Genomic DNA, 25,925 nt, shown 5'->3' on the forward strand with positions numbered 1-25,925 from the left:
TTAGGAGAGCGATCGTATATTAGATCCTTTTATCCGCAACCTTAAGTTAGCGATACCAACCAATATTTGGCCATATTTAGTCGAGGTTAGATTCGGTTACATAGCTAGATATGAAGGCCACTGTAGGATAGAACCAAACCTGATTTCTGCATTAGTCGAGCGGTGGAGATCGGAGACACACATTCCATCTTCCGTGCGGAGAATGCACGATTACGCTGGAGGATGTTTTCATGCACTTGGGGCTTCCACTGGATGGAGATGTGCTTTCAGGGATGGCGCACGATAACTGAAATTCTTTGTGCCAGGAATATCTAGGAGGTGTCCCGCCAAATTTTAACGGTGGTCGAATTCCGTTAAATTGGTTCGTTGCAAATTTCCAGAATTTGAGTGAGGACGTCTCGGAGGATCAAGTTAAAAAGTATGCACGGGCATGCATACTACAACTGATAGGAGGGTTGCTGATGTCGGACAAATCGCGCAACCAAGTTCACTGTATGTGGTTGTGACATCTTGGCGATTTTTATCTGGCTGAATCACTGAGTTGGGCCTTAGTAGTTTTGTCATTCTTGTATAGGGAGATGTGTCGCTACTGACTACAAGAAAAATGATATCGGCATATGTCTCCTTTTATTGTAGTCTTGGGCATGATATCTCTTGCCCTTTTTATGTCCTGTTATGAAGAACCCGTTCGTATTCTAGCTACTATTGAGGTAATTACAAAACTGATTTCATATATTAATAATTTTATCTAGTGTATAATAAAAAAATATTTCTTTGAATAGGTGGTCTATTGATAGGAAAAAATCATCGGTATCTACATGATAAATTAGAAATAATCAGGCTACTAATTGATCAGAAGGCTGGCCTAGAGGTATGTATTTAAATGTTTGAAAATCTATTTTGTATTATAGTTATATAATTAGATTATTATTTTGATAAGAATTATATATATTTGTTTTAGTTTGAATGAACTCTTTATTGTAATGATGATATGAGGATCTGCACCCCATATAAGTTAAGGGGCCCATTTGAAGTTTTGATGGCGGTGGTCCCTCTGATCTGTTATGCGATTGTCGAGTGGCACCCCACTAATCGTGTGCTCCGGCAATTTGGTTTTGTACAACCAATTCCGAAAGCACCCCAAAATCTCAACCAGTTGCATAACTGATGAGTGTTCAAAATAGTTAATATTTGCTAGTTATTTCTTTGATTTTGTGGAGTTATTGTTATTGATTTGGTTGTGTTATGCCTATTTTCTTGTAGGTTCTTACTTTCCAGAATTTGTGACAAAACGGGCGAATTCTTCATTTTTATTATTATTTGGTCACGGCTGGAGACATGGGCACGACGCGGTCTGATGTGGCAGTTTCTAGAAGGTCCAGTCAGCGGCGGTTTATAGAAGACTTCATCCGTATGCCTTCTGGAAGATTGACGAGTAGAGTTGCATTAGGAGACTAGTTTAAGTTTGAATTTAAATTTAAAAATAATTATCTTTTGTATTATTTTATTATTTTCTTTGCTTATCCTTTAGGCTTTGAGAGGCTATAAATACCCACTTGGGGTAAGCCTAAACTCATTACTCAAATTACATTATTATTTTCTCTCTAGTTTTATTAAAGTTTTATCTTTTTACTTTTCAAGTTTTTCCCTTTTTTCTTTTATTTTCAAGTTTTGTTTTCAAAATGCTAAGTATGACTTTTGTCATGCTTAGCTAAACTTTTCAAAAGCCGAGAGCTGTTGTGATGATTCAATTCCAATGGGATAATTGAAACGGTCCCTTAATATCTTCGGAATATCTCTCTCAATCTCTGCGCTTATTTTTCAAAATCAAAATAGTTTTCAAAATCAAAGATTGACTTTGGTCAAGAGGTTGTTGCGGTTAAATGTGTGGGAGGAAGATTCGGCTTATAGAAAGCAATTTGACTTCCTGGGAACACACTTGGTGAGATAGTTTGGCCAAGAGGGAATTGAGATCAGAATTGATGGTTATAGAAGCAACAATCCGAGTCGGATGCTACGAACTTAAACGGTAATTGATCTACGACAATTGATGTCGTTAGAATCAATTATCGAAGCCGGAATCAAAGCTTGCCTTGGGTGTTCGGTATACAAGATAGAGTCACGATGATAGCCCTTGTAGACAAAGTAGCTGACGTGAATCCTGAAGAGAAAATCTTATTCGATGATCATAAGGAAATTGAATCAAAGCGAAGCTTGAGGCGATTTTTACCATATTTATTCACAATCTTCATAATCATATTTTTACTTTAATTGCTTTAATTTATTTACTCATTTTTACTATTTAAATCTCATATTGCAAACCCCATATTTTACTATTTTTCGCCTGATTAAAAACCATTCAAACATAAATTTGTGATTTTCTAAGTCCCTAAGGATTCGACCCTTATTCCTCTATACTACGTATTTCCTTATTTATTAATTGAGAAAAAGGAATTTATTTTGACACCGAAACGACAGTTGTCAAATTGGCGCCGTTGCCGGGGACTTCGCCAAAGTTACTAATTTTTGTTTGCTTTGATTTATGACCAGGACTAATCCGGGCGCATTAGTGGAGTACGGCCCGAAGATCAAAGCTAAAGCTAGGAGACTCCACGCACAGACACTTCGGGAAAGAAGGAGACAACAATCAAATCTAGAAGAAGAATCAAATTCAGGTGAATATTTTAATACAATTCCGATGGCCGAACCTACTATTCGGGAGTTAGCCGCGACACCCACTTAACAATGACCTATGTGCATTGATTTTCCCCAAGGCGAAACTCCATACCAGTTGAAAACTGGCCTTATTCATCTACTCCCTACATTCCTTGGATTGCCAAACGATGATCCACACAAACATCTCAAGGACTTTCACATGGTCTGCTCCAGCATAACACCACAAGGAGTAACCAAGGACCAAATAAAAATTAGAGCTTTTCCTTTTTCCTTAGCCGATTCAGCTAAGGATTGGTTATTTTATCTTTCTCCTAATTCTGTTACTATATGGGCTCAAATGACTCCTTTTTTTTCTTGACAGGTTTTTCCCTGCGGCAAAAGTAAGTGAATTACGAATGAGAATACTTGAAATCAAGCAGCTTGATGGAGAGTCACTCTACAACTACTGGGAGCGGTTTAAGAAGTTATGTTCTAGTTGCCCACAACATGGGTTAACTGAACAAACACTCGTTCAATACTTTTATGAAGGATTATCTCCCCTGAAAATGAAGATGATCGATGCAGCCAGCGGTGGAGCCTTGGTGAATATGACTCCTACTGAAGCTAGGGACTTAATATCAACAATGGCTACAAATTCCCAACAATTTCGCACAAATAATGAACCTTCTCGAAGGGTTCATGAGATAAGTCCATCTTCCTTAGAAAATAAAATCGATAAGCTAACTGAAGTCGTAAACTCTCTTATTTCAGGAAAGATAGAGCAAAATCGAGTATGTGGAATATATGCATTGCCTGATCATCCGACAGACGGTTGTCCACTGATTCAAGATGACGTAAGGGCTCAAGTCAATGCAGTCGAGAATTTCCCTGGACCTCCCCAAAGAGTTTATAATCCCTATGGCAATACATACAACCAAGGATGGATGGATCATCCGAATTTCAGCTATTCTCAGAACCCAAGACCAAATCAAAGCTATCAATCGAGACTACCTCCACCACAACAACAGCCACAGAATACATCACTAGAATCAATTGTCGAGAGGTTAGCACTTTCGCAGGAAAAGTTTCAGAATCGCACTGAAGCCCACTTATAAGAGTTAGACAAGCAGATGAGCCAACTGGCTCAAACCGTAAGTCGCATGGAATCACAAGGTAAGCTTCCATCTCAAATTGAAGTAAACCCGAATGAGAACGTCAGTGCCATCACCCTTCAGAGTGGTACAGTAGTGGCGCCACCTGTTCCATCAAACGAAGCAACCCAAAAGGAGAAAAAGATTGATAATTCAAGGTCCTAGAAAGAGAATAACGAAGAACAAATAGACGACCCGACGCCATCTCCCTACGACTTGCCACCACCTTTTTCATCAAGGTTAGTTAAAAGGGATAAAAAAAACTGAGGAAAAGGAAATATTAGACGTACTTCGGAAGGTGGAAGTTAACTTATCTCTCCTTGAGGTTATTCGGAAGGTTCCAAGGTATGCCCGGTTTTTGAAGGATCTCTGTACGACTAAAAGGAAGCTTACCGGGGGTAGAAAGTGAATTTAGGAGCAAACGTCTCAGCCATTTTCCAACGGAGGTTACCACCTAAACTAAAATACCAAGGTATGTTCGCGATCCCTTATAAAATTGGTAAGGTTGAGATAAATCGAGCAATGTGTGATCTTGGCACATCAATTAATGTAATGCCTCTATCTGTTTATAAAATGATTACTAATGATCCTTTGAAGGATACAAAGATTTCGATACAGCTTGCCGACAGGTCAGTGATCTATCCAGAAGGACTCTTAGAAAATGCATTGGTGGAGGTAAACGACTTGATATTTCCCATCCGATTTTTATATAATTGATATGGAAAATGATCGCACAAGCACGTCCTCTGATATCCTACTGGGGCGCCCTTTCCTAAGCACTGCACACACGAAAATTGACGTGAGAAGCGAAATTTTAACTATGGAATTTGACGGTGAGATCGTTAAATTTGACTTATATAAGGCAATGAGATATCCTGATAAAATAGAAAGTTTAAATTCTATCGATTTAATTGATCCTTTGGCTGATGAATTTTTAAGGACTAATTTTTCCTTTGATATATGCATGGAGCTAGAGGATCATGATGAAAACGTGAATTCTAATCATACCGAATTGAATTTGATTTCTTCCAAGCCTAAAGTCTTACCTTCTATTTTGCAGGTACCCAAAGTTGAACTGAAACCATTACCTGATCATTTGAAATACGTCTTCCTCGGAGCAAACAATACTCTACCAGTAATCATATCAAAAAAGTTATCCGAGGAGGAGGAAAAAGTCTTAATCACTGTTTTACGCTAATACAAGGAGGCTATAGGATGAACCATCGTTGATGTAAAAGGGTTGAGTCCATCAACTTGCATGCATAAAATTAAAACCGAAAAAGGCGCAAAACCAACACATGAAGGTCAATGTCGTCTAAATCCACCAATGATGGAAGTAGTAAAAAATGAGATACAAAAACTCCTAGATGCAGATATTATATATCCAATTTCGGATAGCAAATGGGTAAGTTTGATACATGTAGTTCCTAAAAAAACAGGAGTTACAGTGATTGAAAATTCTGAATGAGAACTTGTACCAACACGAGTTCAGAATGGATGGAGAGTCTGAATCGATTACAGGAAGTTGAATTCTTTAACTTGAAAAGACCATTTTCCTCTTCTGTTCATAGATCAAATGATAGAACGCTTAATCGGTAAATCTTACTATTGTTGTCTTGATGGATTTTCATGCTTCTTCCAGATTCTAATAGCACCTGAAGATCAAGAAAAGACGAAATTCACATGCCCCTTTGGCACCTTCGCTTATCGACGCATGCCTTTCGGACTTTGCAATGCACCTTCCACATTCCAAAGGTGTATGATTAGTATTTTTTCTGATTTTATTGAGAAAGGTATTGAAGTCTTCATGGACGACTTCACTGTTTACGGTAATTCATTTGATGAGTGTCTATTAAACTTGAAAAATGTGTTGCGTCAATGTCTAGAATTTAACCTTGTTATGAATTATGAAAAGTGTCATTTTATGGTTGATAAAGGTTTAATTCTAGGACATATTGTTTCATCTAAAGGAATTGCGGTAGATAAGGTGAAAACCGATATAATACGTTCACTTCCTTACTCCACTACGGTGAAGGAAATTCACTCTTTCCTTGGTCATGCAGGTTTTTACCGTAGATTCATTAAGGATTTCTGTAAGGTGGCGTAACCCTTGTGCGAGTTATTACAAAAGGATAAAGCCTTCAATTTTGACCAACAATGCCAAGAATCATTCGACGTACTAAAGGAGAAGTTGGTTTCGGCACCCATAGTCCAACCACCGAATTGAGACTTCCCCTTCAAAGTCATGTGTGATGCTTCGGATGGAAGCGTTAGGGCTGTGCTCGGACAAAAGATCGGGAAATAACCTTACGTTATCGCTTATGCATCCCGTACCTTGGATTCTGTACAACGAAATTATTCAACAACCGAAAAAGATTTATTTGCTATTATTTTTGCATTAGATAAATTTAGATCATATCTTCTTGGTACTAAGGTTATTGTTTTCTCTGATCATGCAGCCTTGAAGTACTTGATCAGCAAAAAAGAGGCGAAACCATGATTAATCCGTTGGATCTTACTCCTCCAAGAGTTTGATTTGGAAATCAAGGACAAGAAAGGATGTGAAAACTTAGTAGCCGATCACTTAAGCCAGCTTTCAATCACTACAGTTGATCCTCCCATTCGTGAAGTATTCCCGGAGGAGAGCTTAATGGTGGCACAAACGTCAATACCTTGGTTCGCAGATATAGTAAATTACTTAGCTACATGTAAAGTACCATCTGATTTAACGAAATCTGAAGTAAACCGTATTAAAAGAGAATATCGTTTCTTCATCTTTGGAAACATTGTTCAGACAAGGTAATTAGACGATGTGTTCCTGAAAGCGAGGTAAGCTTAATTTTAAATTTGTCATTCTTATTCATGTGGTGGGCACTTTGGACCAAAGCGGACCGCTCGTAAAATTTTGGAATGTGGATTCTTTTGGCCTCATATTTTCTGTGATGCTTATTTGTTTTGCAAATCTTGTGATAATTGTCAACGTGCAGGTAATTTGAGTCGAAGAAATGAAATGCTCCTTAATCCTATACATATATGCGAAATATTTGATGTTTGGGGGCTTGATTATATGGGTCCATTTGTTTCTTCTTTTGGCAACTGTTATATAATCCTTGCGGTTGATTATGTTTCAAAATGGGTAGAAGCTAAAGCCACTCGAAACAACGATGCTAAAACTACTATTTAATTTCTAAAGAATTGTATTTTTTCCAGGTTTGGCACATCGAGAGCGATAATAAGCGACCGCGGCACACACTTTATCAACCGGGTGATTTATGTGCTTATGAAAAAGCATGGAGTGAATCATAGAATTGCCACGGCCTATCATCCGCAAACGAACGGACAAGCGGAAATTTCAAACCAAGAAATAAATATGATTCTTGAGAAAATAGTTAAGCCAAATTGCAAGGATTGGAGCTTGAAAGTAATTGACGCTTTGTGGGCTTATCGGACTGTATATAAAGGACCTATCGGCATGTCACCATATCGCCTTGTGTTCGGCAAGCCGTGCCATTTACCAGTCGAGCTAGAACACAAGGCATATTGGGCCATTAAACAGTGCAATATGGAGTTAGAAGCGGTTGGCGAAACACAGAAATTACATATACAGGAGCTTGAAGAAATCCGGAGAGACGCTTACGATAACGCCAAAATATATAAGGACAAAACAAAAGAATTCCATGATCTAAAAATTATTTCTAAATCTTTTTCTATCGGACAAAAGGTTCTTCTTTTTAATTCAAAATTAAAACTTTTTGCATGAAAACTTTGATCAAAATGGAATGGACCTTATACGGTAATTGTAATATTTCCTCATAGCGCAGTCGAAATTGAAGACAATTCGGGTACTCGGTTTAAAGTAAATGGACACAGGATTAAACCGTATTATGCGAATATCGAAGTTTGCTTAATTGAAGATCTCAACTTAGAAGAACCTGTAATCTAAATCAGGTCGTCGAGCTAACGACGTTAAACAAAAGCGCTTCATGGGAGGCAACCCATTGTTTTCAATTCCGTTATATTTTTATTTTTATCTTTACTTTTTGATTTATTTTATTTTTATTCATTCAAGCATGTTTAATTTAATTTAATTTTTTATTTTTATTTTTATAGGAACCGAATAATTTTATTCAAACTTAAACGACAAAGAATTGCAGAAATTTCAATCAAATAGTGCTAATTTAAAAACCCCAGGAGCAGTGGTAAAAAAACACAGAACAGTGGAACAAGGAAAGACTAGTGCGCATCGTTTCATTAAACGGCGCACGTTAGCACAACCCTTTGAAGGTCAGCGCATGTTAGCAAAACCCATATGAAAAATTCTTTCCCCTTTTTGTTATCTTTCTGCCACCCACCATTCCCCAATTCTCTCTTCTCTTTCAATTTCCTTTTACCATGGATCCCCATCATCCCTATATCTATCACCTTTTAATTTTTAAACTCCCCTTTATCCACAAAAAAAATAAAAACCCCATTTACTTCCAATTCAAACACCCCGCAACAGAAACCAAACTTAAACCCATCAACTTGATAGCCATCCCCAAACAAACTCAAAACCATCACCCCTTCTTCTCTTCACCACTGACGGCATCACTGAACCCCTACGCCTTTGCTAACGAGTTTCCACGCCACCCGCTCCTCTTTACTCCACGACGGTGCGCACGCAAAACCGATATGAAATCCGGGGAGTACTCTAATTTTTTCTCTTGCACTTTAATTTTCGTTTTGAGGCAAAACGCTTTAAGTGAGGGGGAGTATAGTGTAGGATTGAATTTCCCTTTGATTATATTTATGTTTCGATGCTAGTATGTGTTGATTGGATTTGTCGAAAATTTCATTGATTGTCTTTGTCTTGATGAAAATTTTTGGAATGCTATGCTTGTTTGGGAACTCATGATTATTTAAGTTAGGATGTTCTTGATAGCGAATAGCATGAATTATGATAAGTTGGTGTTTTGTGATATTCCATGACTTCGTTGGTTGAAATGTGATTAGGTCAATGCATGAAACAATTTGGTGTTATTTGAGACCTAACGAGCATATCATTTTCGCTCTCATTTTTGTTTGATTGAGTGTATCGAATTTGACATTGGTATTCTAGAACTTGCATGTTAAATACTGTCGAGATTACACATGACCATAATGCTTAAAGATGATTTGGGCACCTTAGGATTAACCATTCCGTTTCCCCACTAAAAATCCTACCTATGTATTTTCCCCTTAGCTAACCACTTTTGAGCCTATTTCCGTTTCTTTGTTTTCATCATATTCATAAACCCGAGCCTTTTTATTTTATCCCTCTTTTCTACCTTTTTTAGGGCAAGTGAATAATTTTACCATTGTATTCTCCATCCAAAAAAAATATTAGAAAAAAAGGGATGTTCGAAAGAAAAAGAGAGAAAAAAAAGACATGAAAGAAAAAAATGGAAAACAAAACAAAAAAAGTGTGAAAAAGAAAAAAATGCATTTCGACAAGAAATTTGTTGTTTGATATATCGTCTTTTTATCTTGTTGTGCTTAATGTTTTGATGGAGTTGAGATTATTATTTGTTAGTTCATTGCCTTGAATTTTTAGCCATATTTTTAGCCTTTTCCCCACCTTTACCTAAGCCCCGTCACAACCAATAAAAGGCCCTTTGATTTAAGCATTTTGTTCTTATTAGTAGTGGAAATTTGATTTACTTGCAGGCTTATGGTAATACCATGTCAATTCTGACACTGAAAGTTTCTTTACACCAAACACATCGAGTGATTTGAGTGAATCCCGGTAAGGTGTTGAGTTATGAGCATTGAGATTAATGAATGAATGGATATTACAATTGCACTTGACTTACTCCAATTGGTGATGTTCAATTGATTGATTTCTTAACTTAAATAGTTATTGTGGTATCTACCTTGCTTCCTTGAATGTGAAACTTGACAAAAGAACATTTAATGAAGTTTTTGACTGATTTGGTTAATCATACTTGAGAACAAGCATGAGATAAGTGAGGGGGAATTTAATGAGTGTTCAGAATAGTTAATCTTTGTTCGTTATTTCTTCAATTTTGTGGAGTTATTGCTGTTGATTTGGTTGTGTTATGCCTATTTTCGTGCAGGTCATTACTTTCCAGAATTTGTGACAAAACGGGCGAATTCTACATTTTTATTATTATTTGGTCACGGCTGGAGACATGGGCACGACTCGGTCTGACGTGGCAGTTTTTAGAAGGTCCAGTCAGCGGCGGTTTCTAGAAGACTTCATCCGCAAGCCTTCTGGAAGATTGACGAGTAAAGTTGCATTAGGAGACTAGTTTAAGTTTGAATTTAAATTTAAAAACAATTATCTTTTGTATTATTTTATTTGCTTATCCTTTAGGCTTTGAGAGGCTATAAATACCCACTTGGGGTAAGCCTAAACTCATCACTCAAATTATATTCTTCTTTTCTCTTTAGTTTTATTAAAGTTTTCTCTTTTTACTTTTCAAGTTTTTCCCTTTTTTCTTTTATTTTCAATTTTTGTTTTCAAAATGCTAAGTATGACTTTTGTCATGCTTAGCTAAACTTTTCAAAATACCCATACGGGAGAATTGAAATGTGTTGAAATATGTTTCGATATAACAAATTTAAAGGCAAAATGTTTTTGGACTTGAATTGAATTTATTCAAAATTTTCAAAAGGTTTCAAAAATAATTCAAAGTTCATTAAAATCGGATTTGAGCAAGAAAAACCAAATTGCCCAGGGGGAACAGATTCCCCCCAGGGGGTATCGATTCCCCCCAGGGGGTATCGATTCCCCGGGAACAGATTCCCCCCAGGGGTATCGATTCCCCGGGTATAGATTCCCCCTGCATGGTTTGGCTCCGAGAAATAACAGATTCCTCGGAGGGAACTGATTCCCCCTTGAGGGTACCGATTCTCTCACTGTTCATCAGCCCAACGATCATAATATTTGAATATTATGAAGGGATATCGATTCCCTATGAAGGGGTACCGATTCCCCTCATTCTAGGCAGCCTATTTTTGCAGAAAAATTATTCCCAAATGGATCCAAAACATCCCCAACGGCTAGATATGACTTTAAACACATTCCAAGCTATAAATACAAGATAAGGACACTTGAAGAAGTAATAGAACAACTATCCAAGCAATCAAACACAAGAGAAGAGTTTTTCATTCTTATTTCATCTTTCTCTTGTAAATATTTTGTTCTTGTGAGCTCAATCTTGTAAACACCTACCTTAGAAAATCCTTGGTGAAGAGCTAAGGTAGTGGACGTAGACTTTGATTGAGAAAGTCGAACCACTATAAATCGCTGTGCAATTCTCTATCTTTCAATCTCCTTACTCCCTAAACACAAAACCGTTCTGACCCCTCTTTGTAAACCGTTCCAGTTGTCGATTCGAGCTTCCAAAAATCCCAACAATTGGCATCAGAGCCTAACTCGTTAAGAAGGTTTAACCACCTTGAGACGATCCTAGAAGAAGCTCTACCAATTCCCTATACAATCGAGAAGATGGCTTCCACCTCCGGCTCGTTCCACATAGAAGACTTCCTACCAACCGACAAACCTCCATACTTTAATGGAGTCAACTATCATCATTGGAAGAAATTAATGAAGGTATTCATCCAATCCAATGATCTTGATGTATGGGAGATAATCGAGAATGGCTACTCTTCTCCAAAGAAGAAGGAGAAGAAGCGGAGTGACAAAGAACGAAAGAAAGCTCAACTTAATGCAAAGGCCATGCACATGTTGTTTTGTGCATTTGGTCCTGAAATCTATGAAGGGGTTTCTTCATGTTCAAGTGCCAAGGAGCTTTGGAATAAGCTCGAGGAAATCCATGGAAACAAGAAAGAAGAACCAACAAAGGTGGTGTCTCTAATGGCTTATGAAGAGCCCGAGGTATATTCTAACTCAAATGAATTTAATTCATATACGTTTGATGAGTTACAAGATGCTTTTAATATATTATATTCGGAGTTTGAGACCATGAACTCCAAATATAAGAAAATGATTTCAAAATTTAAAATTGAAAAAGATTTTCTTTTGAAAACAAAAATAGATTTTAAAAGCCAAAATGAAATTTTGAAAAAGGATTTAGAACTTTCAAAAATCAAAATAAATGATTTAGAAAAGAAATTTTTTGAGTTAGAAGTTAAGCTTGAAAGCTTAACAAAAGAAAAAGAATTAATTTCTAAAAACAATCTATTATGTTTAAAAATGGCAAAATGCTCACATTGCCATTATCATGGTCATATGGAACATACTTGTCCTTTGAAGAAAGGAAAACATTTTAAAATTAGGCAAGTATGGGTTACTAAGGGAACAAGGGGTATTGAAACTAACGTCCAAGGATCCAAAGCAATTTGGATACCAAAATCGAAATGAATATCTCTTATAGGTGTGTGGGAGCAATGGTGATGAAGATGATGATATTCAAGTTGCTCTAGCCACACATGAAAAATAAATGGGTAACCTCTAAGCTTAATGCTTTTAATTTTGGTTATTTGGTTGCTCATTTAATTTTAAGCATGCATGAGTTTTGATTTTAAATAATTATGTATTATTTTTAATCTCATGTATGTTAAAAGGAAATTATGATGAACATTTTAATGTCTTAATAATTTTTCAGAATTTTTAGTTCATCATAATGAATTTTGGTCAAAATTGGTTTTAAATGCAAATGATATCTCTCTAACAATTGATATTAACTTTTCAAATGTTTTGAATTTACAAATTTTAAATTTTTGACCTAAATTTAAATGATTATGCATATGGTTTAAATGAAAATGATATCTCTCTAACAATTGATATCAAAATTTTCAAAATGCATAACATTTTTGGGAACTTTATGCAAATGCACTTAATTTTAAACAATAGGTATTAATATCAAATTTCAACAATTGGTATTGCATAAAGTATTTTAGACTTGGATATATTGAATTTCTTGTACTACTAACATGTTTGTTATTCTTTGTTGAAATTCAATTTTGTTTAAGTGTCAAGTTCTTAAAGCTAAATTTTATTTGGAATGCATTTATTGAGGGGGAGCTTTTGATTTTTCAAATAAATTTTTAAATGTCAAATTTACCACTTATTCTCTAATGTTATTTTAGAACTTTAAAAGATTGAATTATTTTTGATATAACAAAAACGGGGAGAAGTTTGGTTTAAAAAATTCAATTTCTTAATGAAAAAGGGGGAGCTTAACATTTTCATATATTTTTCAACAATTGGTAACAATTGGTATCTTTTTCATTAAACATTTTATTAAGGGGGAGTTTTGCCAAAAACAATTTTCCAAATATTTTGTTATATCAAAAAGGGCGAGATTGTTGAAATATGTTTCGATATAACAAATTTAAAGGCAAAATATTTTTGGACTTGAATTGAATTTATTCAAAGTTTTCAAAAATAATTCAAAGTTCATTAAAATCGGATTTGAGCAAGAAAAACCAGATTGCCCAGGGGGAACAGATTCCCCCCAGGGGTATCAATTCCCCGGGTACAGATTCCCCCTGCATGGTTTGGCTCTGAGAAATAACAGATTACTCGGAGGGAACCGATTCCCCCTTGAGGGTACCGATTCACTGTTCATCAGCCCAACGATCATAATATTTGAATATTATGAAGGGGTATCGATTCCCTATGAAGGGGTACCGATTCCCCCCATTCCGGGCAGCCTATTTTTATAGAAAAATCTTTTCCAAACGGCTCCAAAACATCCCCAACTGCTAGATATGACTTCAAACACATTCCAAGCTATAAATACAAGCTAAGGACACTTGAAGAAGTAATAGAACAACTATCCAAGCAATCAAACACAAGAGAAGAGTTTTTCATTCTTATTTCATATTTCTCTTGTAAATATTTTGTTCTTGTGAGCTCAATCTTGTAAACACCTACCTTAGAGAGGTTTTCTTGTTTACATTTCTTATCCTTTTGTAAAGGGGAAATGTTCTAGCTAATCCCGTGTAAAAGCTAGGGAAAGGTTTTAGTTTAGCCCGGAAAAACTAGGGAGTTTGTAAGGTTACTCTTTATCCTAAAAAAAAGAACAAATTAGTGAATTTGTTGGAAAATCCTTGGTGAGGAGCTAAGGTAGTGGACGTAGACTTTGATTGAGAAAGTTGAACCACTATAAATCACTGTGCAATTCTCTATCTTTCAATCTCCTTACTCCCTAAACACAAAACCGTTCTGACCCCTCTTTGCAAACCGTTCCGATTGTCGATTCGAGCTTCCGAAAATCCCAACAAAACGGTCCCTAAATATCTTCGGAATATCTCTCTCAATCTCTACACTTATTTTTCAAAATCAAAACAGTTTTCAAAATCAAATATTGACTTTGGTCAAGAGGTTGTTGCGATTAAATGTGTGGGAGGAAGATTCGGCTTATAGAAAGCAATTTGACTTCCTGGGAACACACTTGGTGAGATAGTTTGGCCAATAGGGAATTGAGATCGGAGTTGACGGTTATAGAAGCAACAATCCGAGTCGGACGCTACGAACTTAAACGGTAATTGATCTACGACAATTGATGTCGTTAGAATCAATTATCGAAGCCGGAATCAAAGATTGCCTTGGGTGTTCGGTATACAAGATAGAGTCACGGGGATAGTCCTTGTAAACAAAGTAACCGATGTGAATCCCGAAGAGAAAATCTTATTCGATGATCATAAGGAAGTTAAATCAAAGCGAAGCTTGAGGTGATTTTTACCATATTTATTCACAATCTCCATCATCCTATTTTTACTTTAATTGCTTTAATTCATTTACTCGTTTTTACTATTTAAATCTCATATTGCAACCCCCCCCATTTTACTATTTTTCGTCTGGTTAAAAATCATTCAAACATAAATTTGTGATTTTCTAAGTCCCTGAGGATTCGACCCTTAGTTCTCTATACTTCGTATTTCCTTATTTATTAATTGAGAAAAAAGAATTTATTTTGACACCGAAACGTCAGTTGTCAATAACACCGATCGACGCGATAAGACATATATAGATTGGTTGTTGAATCATTATGAGCGGGTCATGATATGGGAGGATCGACGTCGACGCATTCCCCATAGAGAACCCATTTATGTTGACCATTTGACGGTTGCAGATGGTTATTACGACTGGTTCAACGGTAACGGGAAACCGTTCCTACTTTCTGAGGATGCACGAGGATGAAGTATTCATCAACGTCGACAGAAACGTGCACCGTCACAACCCCTTTGTCCCCCGACTCATGGATGGAGAGCAGGTGCTTCCGGTTCTTCGTCAGCTACAACACCGGAACCTTCACAGCAACCACCGTCTACAACGATGTACACCCCACAACCATATCAGATGCCGCCATCGCTGTTCCCATACCAGATGCCGCCACTGCCACATAGTTATATGACCCTTCCTGGAGGATATTATGGTTCCATGTTTGCAGATCCGACTTGGGGATATACTGGTTATCTGGCGGGTCTAGCCTCACCATCGATGGCCGCCTCACAAACACCTCTTGTATAGTTTTCTCACTCATCGATGTTTGTGTTTTCTCATATTTCCCAGTTTTCTATGAGCGGTGGGATAGTCAGTCATACACCTCCAGGATCCTTATTCTATGGAGGTGCTACATCGTCATCAGTTCCTCATCAACCAAATGTATCTGCTCCTGATGACGATGACGATCATGATGATGGTGATGATGATGATAATGATGATAGTGAGGAGTCATAACCAGTTATACGAAGAAATCCTCCTCGAGACAGACAACCATCGCCCTGCGAAACACATTCGCACAACAAACATCGAATTTTTTTTGATATTTTTTTATATTTGTATTTACTTGTTTGTTGAACTTTCTTCATTGTAATTTTTTTATTTACCATTTAATACTTAACTTATTTTGTTAATTTTGTTTATTACTTAATTCAAGTGAATGGTGATGATCATTTAGTGCTTTTAATTGTTTTTATAATAATAATAGTAAATTTATGTACCAAAAACAATTGTCTTTTAAAAGTTTGTTGTATTTAAAATTATATTCCAATGCCAAATTGTTATTAGTTTGATAAAATTTAATAATTGTGTTCGATAACTTTTTTAAGTTTGCCACTTATTATCTCTTTTATTTTAATCACTTGTAACGCCAACGTCGAATCTCGTTGTACCAATAAAAATGTGTCATATCTTTGAATGGTTATTCTTTATCAATTTTGATGGATAATTTGCGCTTTGAATGGTTATTCTTTATCGTTTTCTTGTATTTTTTATTAATTAATCAGTGGTTATCAAATGACATTAACTTAAGTAAATGTGAATTAAATTACAAGAACTATTCTTTTATAAACAACAACTACATCATTTCCTCATCAATGGTTACTTGATGACAAAAGAAGTGGACATGTTTTTCTAGTGTGTCCTGTGTTTCTACAATGCTCACATCTTCTATTTTGTCTAGATGTTTCTCGAATATGCATATCACAATGAATTCAAGTGGATTTTGGACGACTACGATCCCTCAATAAAGTCGGATCTGGTACAATTGGAACCCAATTCTGAACCTCATTAGGGTCTTTTTTATTACCTATAGGGGGGAACTCAAATTCATATACCTTAAACACTTCTGATAGTAGGTATACGATATCCACAAAATGGTTATAGTCTTGACGGGTATGCGAGCAAGTTGCTATCACATGAGAGCATGAATACTTCAGAGCTTGAAAAAACCCACAATCGCACCATCTGTCCCGTAGATTTACTCTTAACGAGTTAGCTTCAATCCCTTGAAGAGGTCGCGACATTTCTGTGATACGAAACAATTCATGCATTCTAGAGAAGCTTGTTATAGACATTTCATTTGATGCAACAAATTTTTTTGTAGATATGTAACTAATCTAGGGTGATAGACATGATCGCCTTGCATCCATTTTGAGCTTGTCCCCCGAGCTTAGCAAAAAACGCTCCCAAACGAAAATATGTCGTTTTTACCAAATCCGTTACAGGTAAGTGACGTGCCCCCTTTAAGGTCGAATTGATTGCCTCAACCAAGTTGGTCGTCATGTGTCCATATCGATATCCACCATCATATGCATTTGTCAATATTTCTTTATTGATGAGGCTGATGTAATCGTATCCTTCCTCGTTCTTTGCCCACAAATCTTGAAGCATGGATTCAAATGTTTGAGGTAGTAATTCGTAACCTGAGCATAAAATTTAGAACTTACTAACTTTGTTTCTATAAAAAATGAAAATGATTGAAAGAAAAAAAACTACAACAGTTTCACTTACCCATGCGCACAAGTAATTGGCACTCATCATTCTTCTTGAACCTTCCATGGTGGTTCACAGCAATGTGTCGGATACAGTACCTATGTTGGACAAAGGGTGGTTGCCACATTGGACCTAAAGACTCCATTGTTGCTTTGATCTCAGCTCCGCGATAAAAAATAGCACAAAATTTTTCCCTCATGATAACACGTGAACGTAAGTTTCAGAGGAAAAAAATCCAAGAATATGTATCTTCTCCTTCAACAAGGGCAAAAGCAACTGGAAGAATATTGTGATTACCATATTGGACAATTGTCAATAGCAAAACTTGCTTGTATTTTCCATACAAGAAAGTCTCGTCGATCTGGACCACAGGCTTGCAGTATTTCACAACATTAATGCACTGTGGGTAAGTCCAAAAAACCCAATAGAATTTGCATCGATCGCGAAGAACTCGATCATTATGGTATGCATGGCAAGTTTCAAAATCCATAATTTTCCCAAGATTCAACCTCCGCACCACCCTAAACCAGCTTGGAAGTTCGTTGTAAGATGCATCCCATTTGCAGTGAAGTTTTTTAATCGCACTCTGCTTTGCCAACCATGCTTTTCTGTATGAGACGAAATACCCATACTGTGATTGTATAGCTGAAATCAATACAACAATAGCTATATGAGAGCTTGCTTTTACTATGGGCATGATGGCTTGACAGATCACTTCAGAGTCCAAGTTGGGATGATCTTGGTTGATCTCTCCAGCACAACATGTGTGAAGGCCGTTGTATACCGTTAGTTCTAATCTATTGTTTTTCCTCTTTCTTTTCGATACACAAACCATCTAATTGCATCCGTTTTCACGTCGGACACAGTGACAGACATACTTTTCTGGCGCAGAGCGGTCGACTCTAGACTGAATAGAATTACATATATTGTAATTTTTTTATAGCCTTCATTGCTTCTTCTTTGCTTGAAAACTCTATGCCTAAATATAACTCACCATTAATTATTAATGAGTTAAATCCATAGTCACCGAGATTATGCATATCCGTAAATTCTGGCCCGTACATTGCACCATAGTCAGCTTCATTCATGTGTGTTGGAGGTTCAGTTTGTACCACATTTGTGGGAACTTCATCTACATCATCATCATCATCGGAGTTGAACTGCGGTGATTCTGGGTGAACGAATAGTCCAGTCTCAGCACTATCCGCACCTGGCTCACGAAGTGACTCTTCTGGTGGAGATGAGGGTTCCTCCATGCTCTCCACATTTAGGTCGAATAACCTACTACTTGCATGCCTTCCCCTTGAACTAGAAGACATCTCGACATTGAGATCGAAAAAGCTCGCAGTAGAATGTCTCCCCTCGTGCTTGAAGCCATTGTATCAAATGAAAACTGTACACATTGTTGTGTCGAGGACATCTCCATATTTAGGTCAAAGAAATTGGCAGATGAATGCCTTCCACTTGAACTGGATGCGATGTTGCCATATGGATTGTTTGTAGACCCACCTCAGTACAGTTTGTTATGAGTTGCTGATGAATGTCTCCCCATTGAAGTCGATGGGATGGCACCATGATGCAGATTTCCCATTATGGCATTAAAATCATTACACATTACTGTAGTTGGACTGTCAACTTGATTAACTTGTTCAGACAGCCTATAGTGGGAGCTTAATGATAGACCCCGAACAACACGTACTTCAACAAACTTTGCATGCATCTCCGTATCGACGTCTGAATAATGATTTTGAGAATCAACTATCATTTCAACATCATCATTGTCCGACAGTTAGAACGCTGTATAAGTTAATGGAAACAATGATGTTGGAAATCTGTACTGAAGCGACGATATTCTTCTAGTACTTTCAACATGAACTTTCCTTGAAATCTTCATTATCAACTCCTCAAGAGTTATGTTTCTCTTGAAGGATATTTTAACATAATGATTTGATACGAAAACAATGTCGGTTTCATCTTCTCGAATTTCTCCATCATAATAAATAATAGCTGAAATTCGTGTCATTCTTAGAGTTTGAAAGGGAGACAATCTTATATATGCAAAAAAAAAAAAACTGAAACAAAGCTAATTAAATAAATAATATATGAATTAAAATATAACGCAATAAATTTTTTACACATAAATGTAAATAATTTAAATAATATAATTTTATATATGCTCCCGCTTTTCAATTTTACAACCACAATAATTAATTGAAAATAATTAATATAACATTTTTTTCCAAATAATTATATATAATTATAAAAAAATATATATTAAAAAAATTACCTTATAATGAAATATCGAACGAACTTCTGAATCAAAGATAAGAGAATTGTCGGGTAGTATTTACGGGTTGAAAGGTTTGTTATGTGATTTTCCAGGTTAAGAGGATTGCTATGAATGTTTAAGGGTAGAGAGCGTATTTATAGCCGAGAGAAAAGTTTAAAAGCCGAGAAATACGGATATACAAGGCGCGGCCCATGCACCGCGCCTATCTGGCGCTTGTGTCAGACGACAATAAGGCGCGGAGCATGGCCGCGCCTTACCCCACGTGGCACCACATCAGCGTAAGGCGCGGTGCATGGGGCACGTCTTTCGGCAAAAGGTGTTAGATCCGTAATATTAAAGAATTACTTTCAGCTCAATTAAACTTACAAATTACAACGATTGTTAAGACACCCTACAAAAATATATAGTCACATATAAATCCTATTATATATTAATTTTGTTGAGTAATTTTAAATATAATCTTAATTTTATCTAGAGAAGAAGAAAAGGGGCTTTAGAATTTCTAACGAGTCTAAAAGAACCCATAACTTAAGCTAAAAGAACCCATAACTTAAGGAAATACGAGGAAATAAAAATGAATAGCTTAACCAATCAACCAACTAAATATATTTACTCTTTTATGTATTAATTTTTCAAATATTCCTCGAACGTCATTTTAGATTTTATCATAAATAAATAACATTTTTTTTAGATGTATTGTAAAACAAATTTGTATTTTAAATGTAGTACTTGATAATTATATATAATAAAATGATTTTGAAGCAACCTCTTAAGAATATATTCAAAGTTTTGTTTTGCTTCTCTACGAGGGTCTAATGTTTTGGTATTTCTCATGTGCAAGTCAATACAGGGAAAGGAAAGGAAATAATATTCTCAAAAGAATCTTAAAATCTTTATTAATAGGTAAATTGGGAATAAAAGGTACCGAATTCTCGTAGATAAAATATTATTATATATTTATAATGAATATATACTCACTTTGTAACAAAAGCAAAGCACATTAAAGGAATCATATATTTTATAATATATTATAATAATCCAAATAAAAATAATGTAAACAAATTGTTTTTTCAATAATGATATGTCATTAACTTATGATGACACGTCAATACACCGTTAAATTTTTAATGACGGGATATCAAAATGAAACTTAAATTAAATGTTAGGTATGATTTTGAAACAAAATAAAATTTTGGTACCAAAATAGAATAAAAATAATAACTTTGATACTAAACATGTAGTTTATCCTTTTTTAAGTTACACAAATCTAGCAACATTGACGATAAAAGAGTTGTTATTTTTTTAGATTTTAAGTTCGAACACGAAGAATGTAGTGTGCATGTTCAATGTCAAATAGTTGAGATTTATTTTTAAACAACTATTACTTTGTACTTATCCTAGATTACTAAAAAAATAATTTAAACTATTATTATTTAAAATATTTGTATAAAATTTCAAATATTTTTTAAATCTCAAATTTCCTATTTTTAACATTATTTGTCTAAATAGCCATTGACGTTGTAATAATTTATTAGTGATTCAATTTTAAATTAAATAATGTACTTTTAGAAAGTCCTTTAAATATATATAATTTAGGTAAAATACATAAATGATTCCTCAACTATATGATATTATTTTATTGAGTACACTGACTATTAAAAATTATAAAATAATTCACATATTATATGGTAATTTTTGTTGAGTCCTAGAACTATTGAAAGATAAAATGATCATTTGACTATTCATATATTTCAAAATCGTCATTTTTTGTTAAAAATTGAAGACAATATAAGGTGGACGTTAACATGTTAATTGAGGTATGATAAAATTTGATCCCAAAATCTCAAACGACTATTATATCCCGATCAACATGTTAACGTCCATCTTAGATGATCATCAATTTTTTAACAAAAAATGATGAGTTTGAAATATATAAATATTCATATGACTATTTTGTAGCTTGTAATACTCTAGGGACTCAACAAAGTAATGTCATATAATTATAAGATTATATTGTAACTTTTAATAGTCTAGATACTCAAAAAAGCAACAGCCTATAGATGAGGGACCCTTTGTGTACTTTACCTCCATAAATTTGATGCGTGTAATATTATGTCTTTTCGTGGTTTGGTTTGAAATGTTGGTTTGAGTAAAAGGCAGCGGCAATTGAGGGGACCAAATTGGACAACGAACCGCTAGAGACGAGCCCGGTTCAACAGTCCCAATCGTGATAGCTTAGGTTATTGTAAGATTTCAATATCTCCGCCTTATTCTCTTCAGCTCCCATGCTAATAGCTTTTCATTTTTAGTTTTTGGCTAGATTTTTATACATTTTTTTGTTGAACCGGAACCTTGCTTTTTTCTTTTCCCTGAAAATTTTGACAGGCAAACTCCGAAGCGAGACTAAATATTGACTGTTTGGGAAATTTTGGTCTCTTGGAAGCTCTAATTGGTAATTTAATTTCTGGGTTTCTCACTTGATTCGTTTATAGTTTTGTATTTTTACTTAGATTTTGATTTGTTTAATGAATTTCATTGTTTTTTTTACTATGGATTAATCTGATTATTATTACTTTAATTTTATGTATGAAAAAAGATGATGTTGGCGAGAGTTGAAGCTAGGAAGAAGAATGGAGGGAATTCGAGTAATGGGAAATTGTTGAATGAAATTGAAACTATTAACAAAGCTTTTTATTTGGACAAGAACCGTCCAAGCAATTCATTTTCTTCTTTTAATTCTCGGTCCAAACCGGCCCGGAAAACCAACTTGCCTGAACCAAAGTCGAAGCCTAAGAATAGTAACGATGACCCTTTGCGTAAAGAGAGGAAATCTGTTTGGAATTGGAATCCGTTGAAAGCTTTTTCGAATACCGGAAACAAGAGGTTTGCCTGTTGTTTCTCACTTGAAGTGCACTCCGTTGTAAGTTTGCCACTAAATTTTAATGATCTTAGTCTATGTGTGCATTGGAGAAGGCGGGATGGGGATCTAGTGACTCGTCCTTCTAAAGTTTTTAATGGAACTGCTGAATTCGAAGAGCGGTTGACGCTTACTTGCTCCGTATATGGCGTTCGAAGTGGCCTTTTGGCCAAGTACGAGGCAAAACACTGCCTGCTTTATGCATCTGTGGTGGGAACACCAGACCTTGACTTGGGGAAACATCGAGTTGACCTTGCACGTTTACTTCCGCTTACATTGGAAGAATTGGTGGAAGAGAAGAGCTCTGGGAAGTGGACAACAAGTTATAAGTTGTCGGGGAAGGCCAAAGGTGCTATTATGAATGTTCGTTTTGGTTATATGGTCATCAGAGATAATACTGTTCCACTCGGAGATAATCAGCATGGCGATGAGTTGTCACAAATGAAGCAGAACAATCTGATTATGGGAAAGGAAGTTACAAAATTGGTTCATGGTGATCGGAAGGGCACTATGAGGCGTGTTGAGAGTCTTCCCAATTCAGTTAAAACCAGATCTTTTGGCTCATCTCCTGTACCGGAGGAGATAAAAGATCATCATGAACTTTTGCATTTGCCAAAGTCAGAGCTAGATGTTACTAATACAGTAGATCAGAACTTTGATGAACACAAGTTAGATGCTTCTGCATCTTCCAAGCCTGATTCCGATGTGTTAATTGAACATTCTGAGCCCATCAGACCTCAGGCTTCGGTTGCATCTAAACCTAGTAAGGAATACGCTGAAGAAGAAAATGAAGATAATGACTTCTCTGTTGTGGAAAAAGGGATGAAGTTATCTTCAGAAGAACAGGCTAGTCCGGAGGAAGTTACCATGGTGGCTACTTTATCAACCGTAGAAAGCCCTCAAGTTGTTGAAGCTAATCTCGGCGTGGGAGTAAATTTCGGGGACTGTTCTCAGTTTCATCCCTCTAACGATAAGAGTGGTAGTAAGCGAGGAGACGAGCTCGTGGTGCAAGATTGTGATCCCAAAGAGGATGAGCAAGGCTCGAAAGAATCACTGATGAGAGAATTGGACTTAACTTTAGACAGCATTACAAATTTGGAGGCAGCATTTGTCTCTTCTCATGGCCCTAAAGATTCCGAAGACAACATGGAGAATGAAGATAATTATAAAACAATTAGGAAAGTGAAGTCACTTAGCTTGGATGAAGCTGATGAATCTGTCGCAAGCGAGTTCTTGAATATGCTTGGTATTGATGATAGTCCACTCGGCTTGGGTTTTGGGAGTGAGCCTGAATCACCAAGGGAGCGTTTACTAAGGGAATTTGAGAAAGATACCCTAGCCAGTGGTTGCTCATTGTTTGATTTTGACATGGTTGACGAGGAGGAACTAGAATCAGGCTTTGACGCATCAACTCCATCCGCATGGGAGAGCTTGAATGATGATTTTGATTTGTCATCTGTTATCCAAGATGCTGAGCAAGAGCATCTGATGGAAGATAACGGGAGGAATAAAACGAGGGCTAAATTATTGGAAGACTTGGAGACCGAAGCATTAATGCGTGAGTGGGGATTCAACGAGAAGGCTTTCCAGCATTCTCCACCTGGGTCTATCAGTGGGTTTGGGAGTCCGGTTAATTTTCCTCCTGAAGAAGATCCACTCGAAATGCCTCCTCTTGGAGATGGTTTAGGTCCATTTCTTCAGACAAAGGACGGAGGATATTTGCGGTCTATGAATCCCTCACTTTTCCGGGATGCTAAAAGTGGTGGGAGCCTGATCATGCAGGTGTCTAGTCCAGTTGTGGTACCTTCAGAAATGGGTTCTAGTATAATGGAAATACTTCAGGGACTCGCTTCCGTTGGAATTGAGAAGCTCTCTATGCAGGCAAATAAGTTGATGCCTTTGGAGGATATTACTGGTAAAACTATGGAACAAGTTGCATGGGAAGCTGCCCCTGCTCTGGAAGGACCTGAGAGGTTTGTGACTCATTTTTCTTTGATTTCCCAGTTTATATTTCTTTCTTAAACATTGTTCGTGAAATCATATTGATATCATAGTTATTGCTTCTCTTTGCAGGCAGATGAAGCTTGACTTTGATGTTGGGGAACATACGTCTAATGGGCAAAAGAAAGTTAAAAGATCACCTCGCGCCAGCTCTAGCAAACTTAATTCAACCTCCGGCAATGAGATGGGGTCGGATTATGTATCCCTTGAAGATCTTGCTCCATTGGCGATGGATAAGATTGAAGCTCTCTCAATGGAAGGGTTGAGAATTCAATCGGGAATGTCAGATGAGGAGGCACCTTCAAACATCAGTGCGCAGTCTATTGGGGCAATTTCTGCCCTTCAAGGTAAGGGGTTTGGTATTAATGGGTCCCTTGGTCTGGAGGGAACTGCTGGGTTGCAATTGTTGGATATAAAAGATACTGGTGATAATGTTGATGGATTAATGGGTCTGTCACTAACTCTTGATGAGTGGATGAGACTTGATTCCGGGGATATTGATGATGACGGTCAGATAAGCGAACAAACTTCTAAAATCCTTGCTGCTCATCATGCTACATCATTGAACTCGATTCACATTGGGTCGAAAGGAGATAAAAAACGGGGTAAAAAGTGTGGTTTGCTAGGGAATAACTTCACGGTGGCATTAATGGTGCAACTTCGCGATCCGATGAGAAACTATGAGCCAGTCGGTGCACCAATGCTTGCTCTTATTCAAGTGGAGAGAGTGTTTGTCCCACCAAAGCCAAAGATATATAGTACTGTTTCTGTGAGGAACGATGATCAAGAGGACAAAGACTCGGTGTCTGCTGTGAAAGAGGTCAAAATGGAGGAGATGAAAGAAGAAACAGCTTCCCAGGAGGAAGGAATTCCTCAATTCAGAATCACCGATGTCCATGTTGCAGGTTTGAAAACCGAACCTGGCAAGAAGAAACTTTGGGGTAGCACAACCCAACAACAGTCCGGTTCTCGATGGTTGCTTGCAAACGGAATGGGAAAGAGCAATAAACACCCATTATTGAAGTCTAAGCCCGCTTTCAAATCTCCAACCCCCTCAACAACCAAGGTTCAGCCAGGTGACACTTTGTGGAGCATCTCGTCTCGTGTTCAGGGTAATGGGGCTAAATGGAAAGAATTGGCAGCCCTTAATCCGCATATTCGAAATCCGAATGTTATATTACCCAACGAAACTATCAGATTGCGATGAGTTGAGCATGCATTGGAATCTGCTTGAAAGGATCAAGTGTTACTAAATCCGAATGTGTTAGTTCAAGTCGAAAGCAAAACTAGACATTTACATTATCCTCAAGGTCTTTTCAGTTTATATATTTGTGATTAAGAATTTATGGTCAACTTATCTCCTGTACTGCAAGTTAACTTGTGTCATATGGATTAATAATAGGCTGAGCTTCTCTATTCAGTTCTATGGTGTACTCGATCTCGGACGACACTACCGGATATGAATACATTCGCGTTTTTATCTTTTTTTTTCTCTAAATTTTTTATGTATTTGAAAGAACATGCCTATAGGGTTCAAAAAGAGAATGAAAGTTTTAACAACATTGCAGTTCTCTTGTATAAATGGCTCCAGGGGGTAAGAAAAGAAGAGTGGATAGAGTTAGGGTTGAATATTCGATCAAAATGGAGTGAAAGAAAATTGGATTATTCAAGTATGAGTAT

General features: G+C 36.5%; 1 protein-coding gene across 1 annotated transcript; it reads left to right on the forward strand.

Moving 5' to 3' along the window:
* The first annotated feature begins 21,553 nt into the window (after window positions 1–21,553).
* On the forward strand, window positions 21,554–25,617 carry LOC120169279 (protein PLASTID MOVEMENT IMPAIRED 1-RELATED 1-like). The gene is made up of 4 exons (XM_039177467.1): window positions 21,554–21,572; window positions 21,713–21,779; window positions 21,924–24,217; window positions 24,318–25,617. Exons 3-4 carry the CDS (start codon window positions 21,924–21,926, stop codon window positions 25,450–25,452), a joined length of 3,429 nt encoding a protein of 1,142 aa, XP_039033398.1. The 5' UTR covers window positions 21,554–21,572; window positions 21,713–21,779; the 3' UTR covers window positions 25,453–25,617.
* Window positions 25,618–25,925: the final 308 nt, after the last annotated feature.

Source organism: Hibiscus syriacus, unplaced genomic scaffold (genome assembly GCF_006381635.1).
Source record: "Hibiscus syriacus cultivar Baekdansim isolate YM2019G1 unplaced genomic scaffold, ASM638163v2 tig00111758_pilon, whole genome shotgun sequence".
Classification (NCBI taxonomy): Eukaryota; Viridiplantae; Streptophyta; class Magnoliopsida; order Malvales; family Malvaceae; genus Hibiscus; species Hibiscus syriacus.